We start from the raw sequence: 14,569 nt of genomic DNA, 5'->3' as shown, positions 1-14,569 counted from the left end.
ATAATGTGGCCAATATCAGGCCACTTCCCTTGGGTAGCCAAATTTTGTTAAGGGTCCCCCAGTAGGCCTGACATTTCCCTCTGTGCTGGCACTAAGAGGCCTGTTCCTTTGCTTCACATTGGCCAGACCAGTGCCTACCTTGTCATACCACCTGACAAACCATGGGTATTCTTGGCTAGGTCCAACAATTGTCACTCAGGGGACAGCAATTGGGCTTGAAAGGGGAGAAGATGACAGGGGTACTGTCCCCAAGGTTATCTGAAACAGTGTTGAGGGGTTTCTTTAAGGCTCTCAGAGAAGCTGACCAGACTTCCAGGGCTGCTCCTAGGAGTGGACATTTAAACAAAGGAAGGGAAGCACTTGCAGTCCCTCTGGAATTTAGTAGCTCTTTCTGGTCCTAAGGGCCGCTTGGGATGGACTGTAGAAAGCTAGTCACCCTTACTAACTCCTTCCCTCCTCTGGAGGAAACTGTTGCAAGACCATTACAAAGGATACCAGGGAGGCAAACTCAGTATAGTTAATGCTGATTACCAAGCATTTCCAGTTCTCCCATCTAGGATTAATATCCTTGTGATTCAGTGAGAACATGGAATTAGTTCTGGCCAATGAGTTGTGAGTGGAAGTGAAGGGTCCTCCTTCTAGGCTGAGCATTCAGCTGTAGATGGAAGACCCTTCAGAGCATGCTTTTCCCTCTGGCAAGCAACCAGCAACATTCCAGCAGGCGGCTGCTCTGCCCGTCTGGGATCCCTGGGTGCCTAGGATGAACAGAGCCTGCCCCCCACCACCAACCTCATTGTTGCAGCATGCGGCAAAAATAAATTTGTTGTTTCAAACCGTTGAAATTTTGTGTTGTTAAAATAGCACAATCTTGACTGATACACAGACAACCATGCATTGAACAGAACCTTAGAAACCATTGAGTCCGATGTTTTCACGCCACAGAGGAAAACTGAGCTTCAGTGTAGGGAAGGTCATGTGGGCAGTGAGTGGTGAAACTGGGATCAGAACCTGTCTCTCCTCTGTCTCAGTCCAGTGAGCTAAGTGCTCTGACTCAAGGCAGGGAGAATACTTGCCACTAGGTGGGACCTGCCACATTGAATCATCTCAAGGCACCTCAGCCTACTTGTGGCCAAGAGACTCCATGATGCTGGAAAGAGCTCAAGAGTGAAAGTCAGAAACCAGGTGGCTGCACCTTCTAGTCAGTCCTGCCACTGAACCTACTACATGACCTTGTGGTCAAGCCTATTAGCTTCAGCTTTGATGCTAACTCACTCTGGGACTAAAGGCAAGCCACATCATAGCTCTGGGCTCCAGTTACTTCAGGGGGAAAACGAGTCAGTTGATTTAGGTTTCAGAGATTTAAAACTTGTGCCCACAGGAAAGCCCTCTCAGAGGCTCCCACAGGAGGGAAGGGTGGGCCACATGGGCAGCGCTCTGGTCCATCTCCCCTTCTACCAGAATAGTTCAATTTTCCTCTGATTTATTTGTTTATGCTTTCATAAGATTTCCCATCACTGAACTTGATTTCTAAGGTCCCTGCCAGCTCTGAGATTTATATTTCTAGTTCTTAGATGCTGTCCAGTAGTTTCTGAGTTACAGATCTGTGGCTGGGAGAGACAGAAGACTTAGCCTTGTTTTCAAGGAGTTCAAAAGTTTGGTTGAGAAGACTGAATTAAGATGGAATTTTTTGGCTCAGACTCTATACCGGGCTCTTTGAAGTATAGTGGAGGGGAGGGCTGAGGAATGTTTCTAGAAGGAGTGGTGGTGGGAAAAGATTGTTTGATGAGGCTGTAGAATACATGAGGATTAGGAGAAACACTACTTGGGCTAAAGATTTTGTCTGGCTAGCCTCCTCCTCTAAAAACAAGCTGGGAGGCCCATCACCTCAAAAATTTAATTTAAAGGTTAATCCTCAGAAGCCACAAGTGGCCCAGGCCTCTCCCTGGTCATGACAGGGGCAGCTTCTCATTCTTGATGAGACTAAGGGCTGGATTTGTATTTAAACAGACAATAATCACCTAAGGAGAAGTGGCCTTTGGTGTGGAACCTGACATAATTTAATGAGTGAAAGATTAAATGATGCATGGAGTACCCACCGGCCTCCTCCTTTCTCTGAGACTTACCTTAGCCTCTGAAGTCCTCAGAAGCTTCATCACCTCGCCTTCTCGGGCATAATCCAAGGGTGTGTGTCCCATTTCATTCCTCTGCAGGGGGTTGGCTCCTGGCAAGAAGAGATGGATAAATGGTCAGAGGCTCTATGAGCAGTCAGTGGGAGCTCAGCCTTCCCTTGGAGGTGGCTTGGGGCTCCAATGTCTATGTGAAGAATGCCCATGCACACGTAAGAAATCGTAGAATGATGGAAAAAACACATCAAGCTATTCTGTGAGGAGAATTCTTAGTCCTCTCTGACAAAGATGTCAGAGTATCAGGGTTCCTACGTGTCTATACACACGTTCATTAACATACTACATACACATAGATGCATAACACATACAAAAATACACACAGCTGAACATGCTAACAAAATATAGAGATTCATACACTCCAACATAAATACATTTAAACACACAAATTCATACATACAGTCATCAGAATGTCCACATTTTCCAACATATTTGCATACAAACATTCATATTCATGAAGCCGTATAAAAAGGCTCGTTTCTAAACAGAGAATGTCCCAAATAACAATTAAAAGGTCCCCCTTCTTCTGTTCTCTTCTCCTCTCTCTCCTTTAATGCTCTCTTACCTCTGGACATTTCCTGTTTGCTAGAGTCAGCTGAGTCCTCTGGAAGGGTGTGGGCATCACCAGCAACCTGGCTATGCCACTCTAGCTGTTGGTAAGTGTGGGTATGTGGGTAGGCATTTCCTCTAATCATTAGTTCCTGTGATTTATGGACAAAGAACTTGAGTAGAACACAAAGAGGTTAGCTGGGGGCCACGTATCTACCTTCTCTCTAAGTGCTGGCAACTGATAAGCCTGTAGAAAGTATCTACTTTGTGCAAAGCTTGGCAGCTATGGAGGAAAGGCTACTCTGACCCTCTGAGCTGTCAGAATGTCCTTCCCAAACCCCTGGTCTGAGCACCTCACTCTCTTCTTCAAAGGCCATACATTCCATTCAGTTTGACAAATCTTGGATAAATGGAGCCTGAGGACAGAAAAGAATCAGATCTGGCCCTGGCCAAAAGGCACTCTTCTCAAGGCAGCAAGACAGAAATAAGAAGAAGAAAGCTATGCTTTGTACACAGCAGATGCTCAATAAATACATGTTCAATGAAACATTGAAATATAAGGTAATAATTACCTAGTATTTCTTGAGCTCCTTTCTTGCAAGGAAGTATTGCCTGAAGTAAAGAAGGGTTAATACTCAGTCCCTGACATAGAATATAATGGGCTGGCTCAGGACCCATTCAGCACAGTGCCTGGCTGAGGGTGGGTGTCTAACCACTGTGTGCTGACTGATAGTAAAAATCAGTTTCTCAATCAAGTCTGTAGAAACATTTATATTACGATACAAAACTGTTCCTATTGAAGGTCTCTACTTCTGAAAAGACCCTATAAACTTATCAATAATAGTAAACATTTATTAAGCATTTATGTGTGGCTGTCTGCCTAGGCTGCAGAAGAAGAGGCTAAACCTCTACACAGGTGTGGGAGGAGGAGGGAGCAGGGGCAGAGTGTAGGAAGTACAATCTAAGCAAGGGAAACATCATCGATAAGGAAAAAAGAGAATACTTTTTTACACAATCCTATTTTCTAACAGGAATTCAGTATAAAATGTTGATATATATTATTTTTTATTAAGATATAATTCACACACCATAAAATTAAACCTTTTAAAGTATACAATTCAGTGGTTTAAAATACACTCACAAGGTTGTGCAACCATCACTATTATCTAATTCCAGAACATTTTCATGCCCCAGAAAAGGGACCCCATAGCTATTACTAGACACTCTCTATTTCCGCCCCCTACCTCTCTCAACCATGGCAACCATTAGTTTACTTTCTGTCTCTGTGGATTTGCCTATTCTGGATATTTCATATAAGTGGAATTGTATAATATGTTGCCTTTTGTGTCTGACTTCTTTAGCATGTTTTAAGATTCATGCATGTTATAGCATGGCTGAATAATATTCCATTCTGTGGACACACTACATTTTGTTTATCCATCTAACAGCTGATGGACATTGAAGCTATTTCCCCCTTTTGGCTGTTATCAATGGTGCTGCTATGAACATTCATGCACAAGTCTTTGTGTAGATGTATGTTTTCATGTTTCTTGCGCAGATACCTACCTAGGAGTCATGATATAATAATAACAGTGCTGGTATTTACTGAGCACTTACTCTGAGCCAGGCACTGTGCTCTGTACTTTCTGTACATTTTATCATTTAATCTTCACATCTACTTTGAGGGATAGGAGGTAAAATCCCCAAGCTACAGACACGGAAACTGGGCTCAGAGAAGTGAAATAACTAGCTCAAGGTCACAAAGCAGCTTTATTTGCTTGAACCAGGAGTTGAAACCACCCCCAGGTTTTCCTGATTCTCCACACTCACCAGGGTGGCCACAATACACCCCTGCTGAGAAATCCTTCAGTGGCCTTTCACTGGTTACAGGACACAGTGCAACCTCCTTGGTAAGGAGGGTGTTTGCTGTCTTCCCAACTAGTGGGCAAGTCCTCAGAGGCTCAGTTGGAGCCTCATTCTTTCGTTCAATTCTGTTGGCTTACCGGGCACTTTCTATCTTTAGGGCTCTGTATGCAGGATGATGGGGGGTTGGCAAAGCCAGCGAATGGTTTTCTTCTTTATATTTTTGACCATTCTGTAGCAACTGATACCTTGGCCACTGTCTCCTTTGAGTTCTGTAAAACTGCTTTTCAGGTTTTCCTCCCACTCCTGTGACCATTTCTTCTCTCTCTCCTTTGCAGGCTCCTCTTCCTGTCTTTAAGATTAGGTGCTACCTAGAGTTCAAGTCTAGCACAATCCAGGTCTCTAGGAACTACACAGACAAGAGATAGGCATACAACTGTAACACAGGCTGTGTGATCAGGGTGCTCAAACAGGGACAGAAAGATAGACAACACTGTGAGGGGCTTAGGAAGGAAGAGAGTGCTCAGGGGCTGTTCACGTGTCCCAGCCTTCCTGGCCCACCCCTGTTTTCTGTGGCACTCAGCACTGAGGGGCTTTGCAAGGGCTGAGGAGCCAGTGGCAGACAGGGTCTTCTCCTCCCTGCAAAGCTCCTGTAGCGTAGCTGGGGCAGAAATGGAGGCACAATTAAGCAGAGGAAAGGCCTCTCCTTTCTTAGGCAGCCTTGAGGGGAGCTCTGTCACTAGATATGGGCTGGAGTAGAAGGAGGGATTTGGGAGAGACCTCTGGAAGGGAAAGAAAAGAGCAGCGAAGACAGGAGAAATGGATAGGAAGAGAGAAAGAAATGAGAGAGAGGAGGCAGAGGGAGGAGAAGGTGAGAGAGGAAGACAGTGGAAGAAAGAACAGTGGGTGAGATTAGCCTCTTCAAACAAGTGCTGTCAGTGATCTATATTTGCTTACAGAATGAAAAATGTGTGCCATAAACATTGGCCACTGAGTAATTTCTAGTAGGAGTCATGTCACTTCTCATAAAGGATGGGATGGGGACAGGTAGGACATCTCTGCACCTGGGCCAGCTAGCACAGGGGCTCCTTTTAAAGTAGTGTTGGGCCTGTCTCCAGCCCAGGAAGCTCTCGGGTCAGGCCCCACCCAACCACTCCAGGGGGAAGGCTCCCCAAGGTTCCGGAGCCTCAGGGCAGCACATCTGCCCCCATTTTGGGAAAGCTGAGGCAGGGGCACCATGGATAATGTCCATCTAATATTAGTCCCCCAGCCCCACACCCTCGCTCTGACTTGACTAATTGCTGTAATAATTGATAGAACCTGACTTCTACTACTGATCGATTTCACCTCCACGACCAACGGCCACAAACCATTACGCTCCAATAAATAACCACGTTGGGCCTCACCCGCCTGCCCTCTCCGGGGGCATCAGGATGGCCCGTGCCCTGGCCTGACCTCCCCTTGCCTCCCACCCAGGGCCCCTCCGGGCCAAGCAGCTGGTCTAGAGGGCCAGGCCTCTGGGAGCAAGTGAGAGTGCTGGATGGAGGTGGGGAGTGCTAATCGCAGGCCATCCGTCACCTCCCACTGGCTGTCTGGGGCTGGGGCAAACACCTGGAGCACCCCAGGCAGTGTGGTGCAGGACCCCTCCCCTCCTCTCCCTGCTCCAGATTAGTTTGTCCCAGCTTATAATATTTGATAAATAGCAGACTGGCTTCCTGGCAGCACTGCTGCGGCTGCGCCTGCCCGCTACAACTGTGGAAGGTCACTCATTGGGGAAATATGTTTCTGTCAGTGGTATTGAAAAAAGTTTAGTGGAGTGACAGGCCTCAATTTTTCAAATTTTATTAACTCCATCCTCTTAACCATTTGTCTTGAATTCCTTCAGATTCTGGGGGATCTGTCAATAGGGCTTGGCCAGGAAAGTAGTGTGGGGGGTGGGTGGTCATGGGGCTGGTGCTGGCTGTGCCACTGTGGCTGGCAGGGGTCTCTTCACCCAGAGCAGTGTAAGGCAGGGGAAATGGTGTTGGTGGGAGAGAAGGCCTAGCCCACGGGTGCTGAGGGAGCCCACTGCGCTCCTCTGGTTCAGCACCTGCCTTTGATTTGACACAATCATTGACTCTCCAAGTATTAATAGAAAAGGACCTTAATGGTGAGCTCTTCTAATTCCCTGAGAAGATACTTCTCTCTACTACATGTGAAACAGGTGGTCACCCTGGCTCCCCTGCATGTCCCCAGTACCCAGTACCAAGCTCATGGTTCTCCAAGGGGTTTCCCCCATTTAACTGAGGACAATCCTTCTTATGTGAGCCCCAGCCTCTCTCACCAACCCCACTTCTATCCTGGTCTTCCTGCAAACACCTGCTCATCTTTTAAGACTCAGTTCAGATTTCTCCTCTAGGAAGCCTTCCTTGTTCCCTCCCATGCCAGGTTTGGTACCATTCTTTGTGCTCCCATAGGCCCTTCTGCTTCCATCTTATTGCACTGATCACTCTGAATTAAAGTCTGTCTCCACCCAAGAGAGTTCTCAGAAGTCAGGGACCAGGTCTCACACACTGCCACATCCTTGCTACCCAGCATAGGAGAGGTGCTCAATAATATTTACCAGGTGAATGAACTAGATTCTCTAGAGGTGCTATCTTCTGAGGCCACAGAGAACATGGCTGTTCTTTCTGCCTCAGGAGAGCCTTTTTGATAGCAAGTGCATAACCATGTCCCTTGTTCCTATAGGCCAAAGTCCCTAGCTTCTTTGCTGGTCCCAGATGGGTCTCTGAGGCCTGGGTACCAGAACAGGTCAGGTCAGCCCCCAATACCCTCTGTGTTCTATAAGTGGGAAGTGGGAAGGAAGGGATTGGAAAGAGGTCCACTTGCCCTTCCTAGGGAGAATGCTGAAATTAGGGTGGGGGGTAGGATTCAGATCTTCTCTGTGCTGGTGGGAAAAGTTTACAAACTGGGGCGTGGGGCATAGAGGAGGCTTGTAGTTCTCTCCTCCCTTAGCACTATTCTATCCTGGCCCTCTGTGAATATAAAAGAAGATAATGTGTATAAAAAGGCCTAAAGAAAAATCAACAGTAAATGCTCTATACAAATGTGTTAGGCCATCATTATCAATAATATTGACATGCTCCCCCCACCCACCCAGTTCTGTCAGCATACTGCCCTTCTTGTGACGCGATTCAATCACACTGCGGCTTCCACGACTCACCCCTTTTTTCTGGAAGAGCACAGTGGGGGTGAGAGGTTGTCATCCCTGGCTGTGTGATCCAGGGCACCTGCTTCACTGCTCTGGTGGTAACGACTGCCACCCTGTCTATCTCTAAGGGTTTTGTGAGGACTAAATAAGATGGAAAGTTTGAAAATGATTAAAAAAAGATTGTACAGGTGTATGATAGTCTTTGTAACCATACTTACATTCACTCTTCCTTTTCCTTTTTGCTGCTCGCTGCTTCACCACCTTCATCCTGATCTTCACTATTTCAGTAGTCTGTTTACTATCTCTAATTCTAAGTTCTTGTCGAATATAAAGGAAAACTTTCCCATGATCGAGATGCCAATGTGGACCAATCTATTCTTTTTGGTTGTGAGCTCCCCATCAAGGAAGCATTCAGAGAGAGACAGGACAACCACATCCGAGAAGCTGTGCACCGTCCTTGTCTCTGTGTTCATCCCTGCTCGGTTGTCTGGGCTGCTCCTCAGTCCTGGAACCCCAACCCTCATCTCCCGGATGATCCTGCCCATCCTTTGAGGCCCAGTTCCCTCCTCTTCTAGAGATCAGTGTTCTGCCTTCTGGGCTCCTGTTGTCCTCCCTACTCACTTCCTTTCCTAGCCCTGGGCCTGGCATTTTCATAGCTGGTCTGTACCTGGGAAGAGAGCGTTGGTCTCTTGATACCTCATCCTTAACTTTTTCCATAAACCACGCCAAATACTGCTTGACATCTGTATACACGCAAACACGCACACTTGCAGATGTGCCTCCCCTGTAACCAAGAATATTTCCGGGCACTTATTACGTGTCATACCCTGTGCTGACATGGATTTAATTCTTAACAACTTGGTAAAGAAAGCAGGAGGGGTATTATTTTTTCCATTTTACAGATGACTTAACTGAGTCTGGCAGAAGAGCAAGAGGAGGAGACAGGTTAACATTTGTTGGGTATGAGGCCTTTATATATAGTGTCTGAATTATTCATCATACAAAGAGTCTTTGAGAAAATAGAGGCTCAGAGAGCTGAAATAATTTGCCCACAGTCATACTGCAGATAAACAGTAAAGTTGGGATTTAACATGGGTATTTATTATACTGTTCTCTGTTTTGTATATGTTTGAAATTTTACATAATAAAAAGTTTTTTTTAGAAAAAGAAGCCAGGTCTGGTTTTCCACGACAAAGAGGTATCTTGCAAAGGCCTGATGACTCAAAAAGAAAGAAAAATCATCTTTCTTCCTCCCTTCGAGTGTGTTCAGATACTCCAAAGCAAAGAAGGGAGTTTTTACAGGCAGGTTTGGAATAAACAGCTTTGTAGAAAGGGTACAAAATAGGGCTCCCTTTCCTCTCATTCAGGGCTCCCTTGTCTGGGGGCCAGGTGAATGGTCCTCCATATTAACTGACCTCCCTGAAGGTCATACAGAAGTCCTAATCCCTTGATGGATACAGTCAGATGGGATCCCTTGCCTTCAGGGAGGCAGATCTCTGAAGTTCAGGGAACAGAGAGCTATTGCCTCATGGCTGGATCCAGCCATTCCATTAAAATCTGCTGAGCATTGACTCTGGGCCAAGGGCTAGGCACACGGTGGAATCAGACATATTCCTGCCCTCAGGTAGAACCCAGACTGGTGGCAGACAGACAGGGATAGAAACAGTGACAATAGAGTATGGTGAGTGTTGGGGGAGAGGTGAGGAGATGAGGGTGATGATCTCCTCCCTCTCCCCCAATACAAGGGAGTCCCACACTGTAGCTGAGATGGGAAACCACAGTATCAGCTGCAGAACAGAAGATGTTGCACTACGCACTAAAGAAGAAAATAATGGAGAAGTGGAGAATCCTGAGTAAGGGAAGGGTAGAACCCGAGGTCACAGAGACTGAGTGGGAGAGTGGGAGCTAGAACCCAGGCCTGCTAGTCCTGGGCTCTTTCCGCCCCTACTGTCACTGCCTCGCTTGTACTTCCCCAGCACTGCTTGGAAAGACTGGCCCACACTGGGCTGCCGCTGCTCTCTTCAGTGTTGCCAAACTCCTCTTTGCCCACCACTCTGACCCTATGTTCTGCGAGGCCTAGCTCCATTTCCCCTGCCCAGAAGCTTTTCCAGACCACTCTATCCTGCAGATCACTTCCTCCTTTGAATGACTAGAGCACTCTGATCACAAACTTTTCACATATATGTCTTGTCTCTAGAATCAGATGTATTATTAAGTGATGCTTTGTGAGTGCCTAGAAAAGGAAATGGTGATGATCATTTGGCTTCAGGGTGGGTGCACAGAAGCCAAGTCATGCCAGACTAACCTCCTTTCCTTTCTTTCTTTCTTTTTTTTTCTTTTTTCCAGAGACAGGGTCTTGCCCTGTTGCCCAGGGTAGAGTGCAGTGGCATCATCATAGCTCACTGCAACCTCAAACTCCTGAGCTTGAGTGATCCCCCTGCCTCAGTCTCCCAAGTAGCTGGGACTACAAAGGTGTGCCACCATGCCTGGATAATTTGTAAAAATTTTTTTGCAGAAGGCTGGGTGCAGTGGCTCACGACTATAATCCTAGTACTATGGGAAGCCAAGGTGGGAGGATTGCTTGAGGTCAGGAGTTCGAGACCAGCCTGAGCAAGAGCAGGACCCCATTTCTACTAAAAATAGAAAAAATTAGCCGGGTGTGGTGATGTGTGCCTGTAGTCCCAGCTACTTGGGAGGCTGAGGCAGAAGGATCACTTTAGCCCAGGAGTTTGAGGTTGCTATGAGCTAGGCTAATACCACGGCACTCTAGCTCAGGTGACAGAGTGAAATGTCTCAAAAAAAAAAAAAGAAAAAAAAAAATTTTTTTTTTTTTTTTGTGTAGAGATGGGTCTCGCTATGTTGCTCAGGCTGGTGTCAAACTCTTGGGTTCAAGCGATCCCCTCACCTCGACCTTCCAAAGTGCTGAGATTACAGGTGTGAGCCATCATGCCTGGTCCTTTCCTTTCTTTATCAGGATTATGTTTGCCCAATCAGGTACAGTAAAGGTAAATGTGTGCACTTCATCAGACATTTGATGGATGTCTCAGGACACCTCTGTGATCACGATGGAGAAATGTGGGCTGGATGCCAGTATCATATGGAATGTTAGCAAGTGACTAATAGACTAACTAGACCCAAGGGGGTGAGGTCACTGCTGAATCAGAGGTGAACTCGAAGGAAGGTTCCAGTGGCAGCAAATAGACTTGGTCCTGTTCTGCATGTTTATCTCTGACATGGATATCACAGGGATGGGCTACTCATCGTATGTGCAGATGTAATTAGGGTGGGAAGGGTCCCAAATACACCTGATGAAGATTGACATTAAGAGCTAAAACAAATGAAACGAAAATTAATGGAGACAAATGGGAAGTCCCAGGTTTTGGAAGAGAGACAAAGTGAAGATTGTTCTGGGAAATCTGACTGAGATAGGAAAGCATTTAGAAGCCATGTAAGAAATATGGTTTAAGGAACTGGAGGTTTAGGCTGGAGAAAAGATAGCTCAGGAGAACAAGCCTGCCATTTTCAGATATTTGAAGGGCCATCATGTAGAATTGGGATTAGATTGATTCTACATGAACGCAAGGGTAATATTAAGACCCTTGGAAGCAGATTTTGGCTGAATTTTTAACTATCCAAAAATACGAAGATGGAATATGCACAGCCTCAGGAACAACTGAGTTCCCCAGCACTGGAAATGTTCAGGCACTGAATGGACAATGACTTAGTAGGTTTGCTACCTACACATAGGTTTACAGATATTTTTTTTAAGATTAATTGTTAACTTGTACTTATTTATTCATTCAAAGATACTTTTTGAGAGTCTTCATGTGTTTGGCACTGTGCTAGGTGCTAAGGATACAAAGACAGATAAGAAGACACTGTTTCCATTCTTAAGGAGCTCCTGATCTTTTGCAGGGGAGATGGAAAAGTTTATTTCAATAGTATCTTGTGCCGATTACAGGCCTCAGGGAAGGCTGGCTCCAGTTTAGATTAAGTCAAAGAGTTCCTGTGGAAATGCAAATTTAAACATGTATTTGGTTACTAAAGGCCTGAAATCATTTAATCAAGGCCAAATCACTTGCTTAAACCAACTGCTAGCTGTGGGAATAGAAGTGTATAGTGAAACAGAATTTGTAAATTTTTGTGCATGATATTTTGCTCTTATACTTTGAGTTTTGGTCTTTGGCTGGGACTTGTTTATGTACCTACAGATTGTCTTACAAGTGGCTGTGGTGTCAGGGTGAAGTGATTTAGCCAGCAGGGCTACCCAACTCTCCATTTCTTACCCACCCTATGGGGACTGTTTCAGCACAGACATAAACATGCTCCTGCCGTTACCTTATTGCACTCGTCACATGGGGAGGCTAGAAGGCTTGATTCAGGGATATGATTGGATTTTAAATCCCAGTCTCACAGGATTTTAATTACTGGTCTGGGGCAGCAGGGATAGGGGCTGGCTGCCTTTGGATGGAGGAGGTCGATACACCAGTCCACAACATATTGAGCCACAATGCCTGCAGACTCTATTGCTCTATTTAATCATCTTTTGCAAAATTTACAGTGGAACAGGAGGGATCAATACGGAATTTATCACATTCTCTTGTAAATATGAGCCAGGAAAGAGTTCCAGGCAGTTTGTTACTGAGTGGGAGGGAACATGTCTGTGTACAGCTGGGCATTAGGAGATGAGACAAAATCCATACCTTTTGGCATAAGCTATAGACAGACATTCAGCCAGTCCCTCTTAAGCCTAAAGGTGAGTTCAATGGGAAGAACATTCATTCATTCATTCAACCAACCAATATTCCAGAGAAACTTTTTTATGCCAGACCCTGTAGAGGACAGGGAAGACCCTATATAGAGCTCTGGGTACATACATTGGAATTCTACTTATGATATCATAATCACAGATATACCAAAATGGCTCTGCCACTTATTAGTGGTGGACCTTGGACAAGTTACTTAACAGGCTGGTACCCTTGTTTATGCATATGGAAAATGTAGGTAATAAGAGTAGCTACCTTGCAGAGTTATTTTAAGTATTAAAAGAGATAAAAGCCTTAGTCCAGAGCTTGGTACACAGTAAAACCTTAATAAATGATAGCTATTGTTATTTTTCCTACAATTATCATTACTAAGCATTCTTTCCTGCAGTGGGTGTCACCTGTGATATATGTGTAGAGATGGGGTGTTGAGCAGGGAGCTGGCTACCCTACCTCCTTAGTAGACAGAAGGGAGATTGGGTGGCTTTCCCAGGTTAGAGACCTGGCCACGGCTACTGGCAGCAGCATCAGAGAAGCAAGGGGAAGAGGGTGTGCGAGGAAGAGATACATGTTAAACTCTGTCTTTTGAAGCTTCAATTGTAATCTTCAAAACAAAAAAAAATAGTCTCCTAAAATTGCCGTGGGGGAACAGAGTGAGAAGTGATTCACTTCATGTGGGCAAATGAGGCAAAGTTACATAGAAGAGATATAAATGAGTTGGATCTTGAAGACTAAGTAGGAGTTTGATAAGTGGAAAAGTGGGGAAAGGGCATTCCAGGCAGAGAAAAGCGAATGAAGCCAGTTTTGGAGGCAGGAAAGACTCTATGCTAGGGAGTGAACAGTTCAGTGGGCCGATGGCAGAGACAGTTATTGTCTCCCAGGCCCACTTGGTTGCAGGCATCCTCCTGGCAGGCCCATCAGGTTGATGCCAATCCTGAAGCAAACCATCACCCCTATCCCTTCTTGGAGACAGGGTGGCAGATTCATGGTGGACTGAAGAGTAACAGCATGCTGGGTTAGACATCTGGGGAACTGCTGAAGGTTTTTAAGTAGGGGAGCACAGGGTTTTGCGAGGTAGAAGTTGGTTTGAAGGTGAGCCATGAGGTAGGAAGACCAACAAGAAGGCTGTTATAATAGTCCAGGTGAGAATGATAAAGCTAGAACTAGAATAGTGGGGACAGAGGAGAGAATGGACTCAAGGGAATATGCTAAGAAAGACAGGGCCTGATGGAAAGTGGGGAAGTCATTAGACTTAATTATAACTTACTTGTTTGACCAGTAGATGACCGTGCAATTCACCAAATAGGGAATATAGAAGAAAGTGTGAGGAGGGTTGGGTTTGGACAAACTGAGTCTGAGATGTCTACAGAATATTAAACATCAGCAGAACTACTGTAGACATGTAAATGCCTGGTTTGTTCTAAAGAAAAGATGTAGATCAGTGTGGTTAGAAATGAAATCATGTCAATGTGCAGGTAGAAGAGTTTAAAAAAAGAGAAAGAAAAAGAAACGAAACCATGGAAATGAATATTCAAACATATTTCATATGTAAAGTTAGGCAAAACAAAAAACAACAACAAAAAACCCCCAAAAAGGGCAAAAGCAAAAACTCCTGCCAGGGATTCCTGCTCAATGCAAACCTAAGGTAGAGGTTTTCTAGTTAGTGGCTAATGCTCTGAACAGTCTGCAACACGGGCACTGAAGTGAGGATCCTCACCTCATTACCATCTTGGGCAAGTCCCAAAATAAAAATTTCCATGGCTTTCCTGGAAGTTGCGGGCTTTCAAGAGGCTAGCCTCACTCCCACTTCTCCCTATAATCCAGCACAGACTACACTGAGAGTTGGCAGCAGGCTCTGTGACCACAAAGCAGCTAGGAGCAATTGTCAGTGGGGAGGGAAAGGCTCTGGATAAAGCAAAGTTCAAAGTGCACTAAAAAAGCCTGGGTCCTTAGGCTTCTGCAATCTTCCCTCCCCCTTCTGCAAATGACAGCTGAGACCAAGGCAGCCGAGCCTGGGGTCT

At 45.5% G+C, this 14,569-nt stretch overlaps 1 protein-coding gene across 1 annotated transcript in view; it reads right to left on the bottom strand.

Annotated features, from left to right (window-relative positions):
• The window catches only part of CLPB (caseinolytic mitochondrial matrix peptidase chaperone subunit B), a 141,809-nt gene that overhangs the window by 34,844 nt on the left and 92,396 nt on the right, over positions 1-14,569 (bottom strand). The window contains exon 6 of the mRNA XM_045555539.1: positions 2,124-2,221. Within this exon, the coding sequence (XP_045411495.1) occupies positions 2,124-2,221 (98 nt within the window). The remainder of the gene's footprint in view (positions 1-2,123; positions 2,222-14,569) is intronic.

This window comes from Lemur catta, chromosome 7 (genome assembly GCF_020740605.2).
Source record: "Lemur catta isolate mLemCat1 chromosome 7, mLemCat1.pri, whole genome shotgun sequence".
In the NCBI taxonomy this organism is placed as follows: Eukaryota; Metazoa; Chordata; class Mammalia; order Primates; family Lemuridae; genus Lemur; species Lemur catta.
Note: the sequence above shows the minus strand (reverse complement) of the source record. Positions and strands in the feature narration are given on the sequence as shown.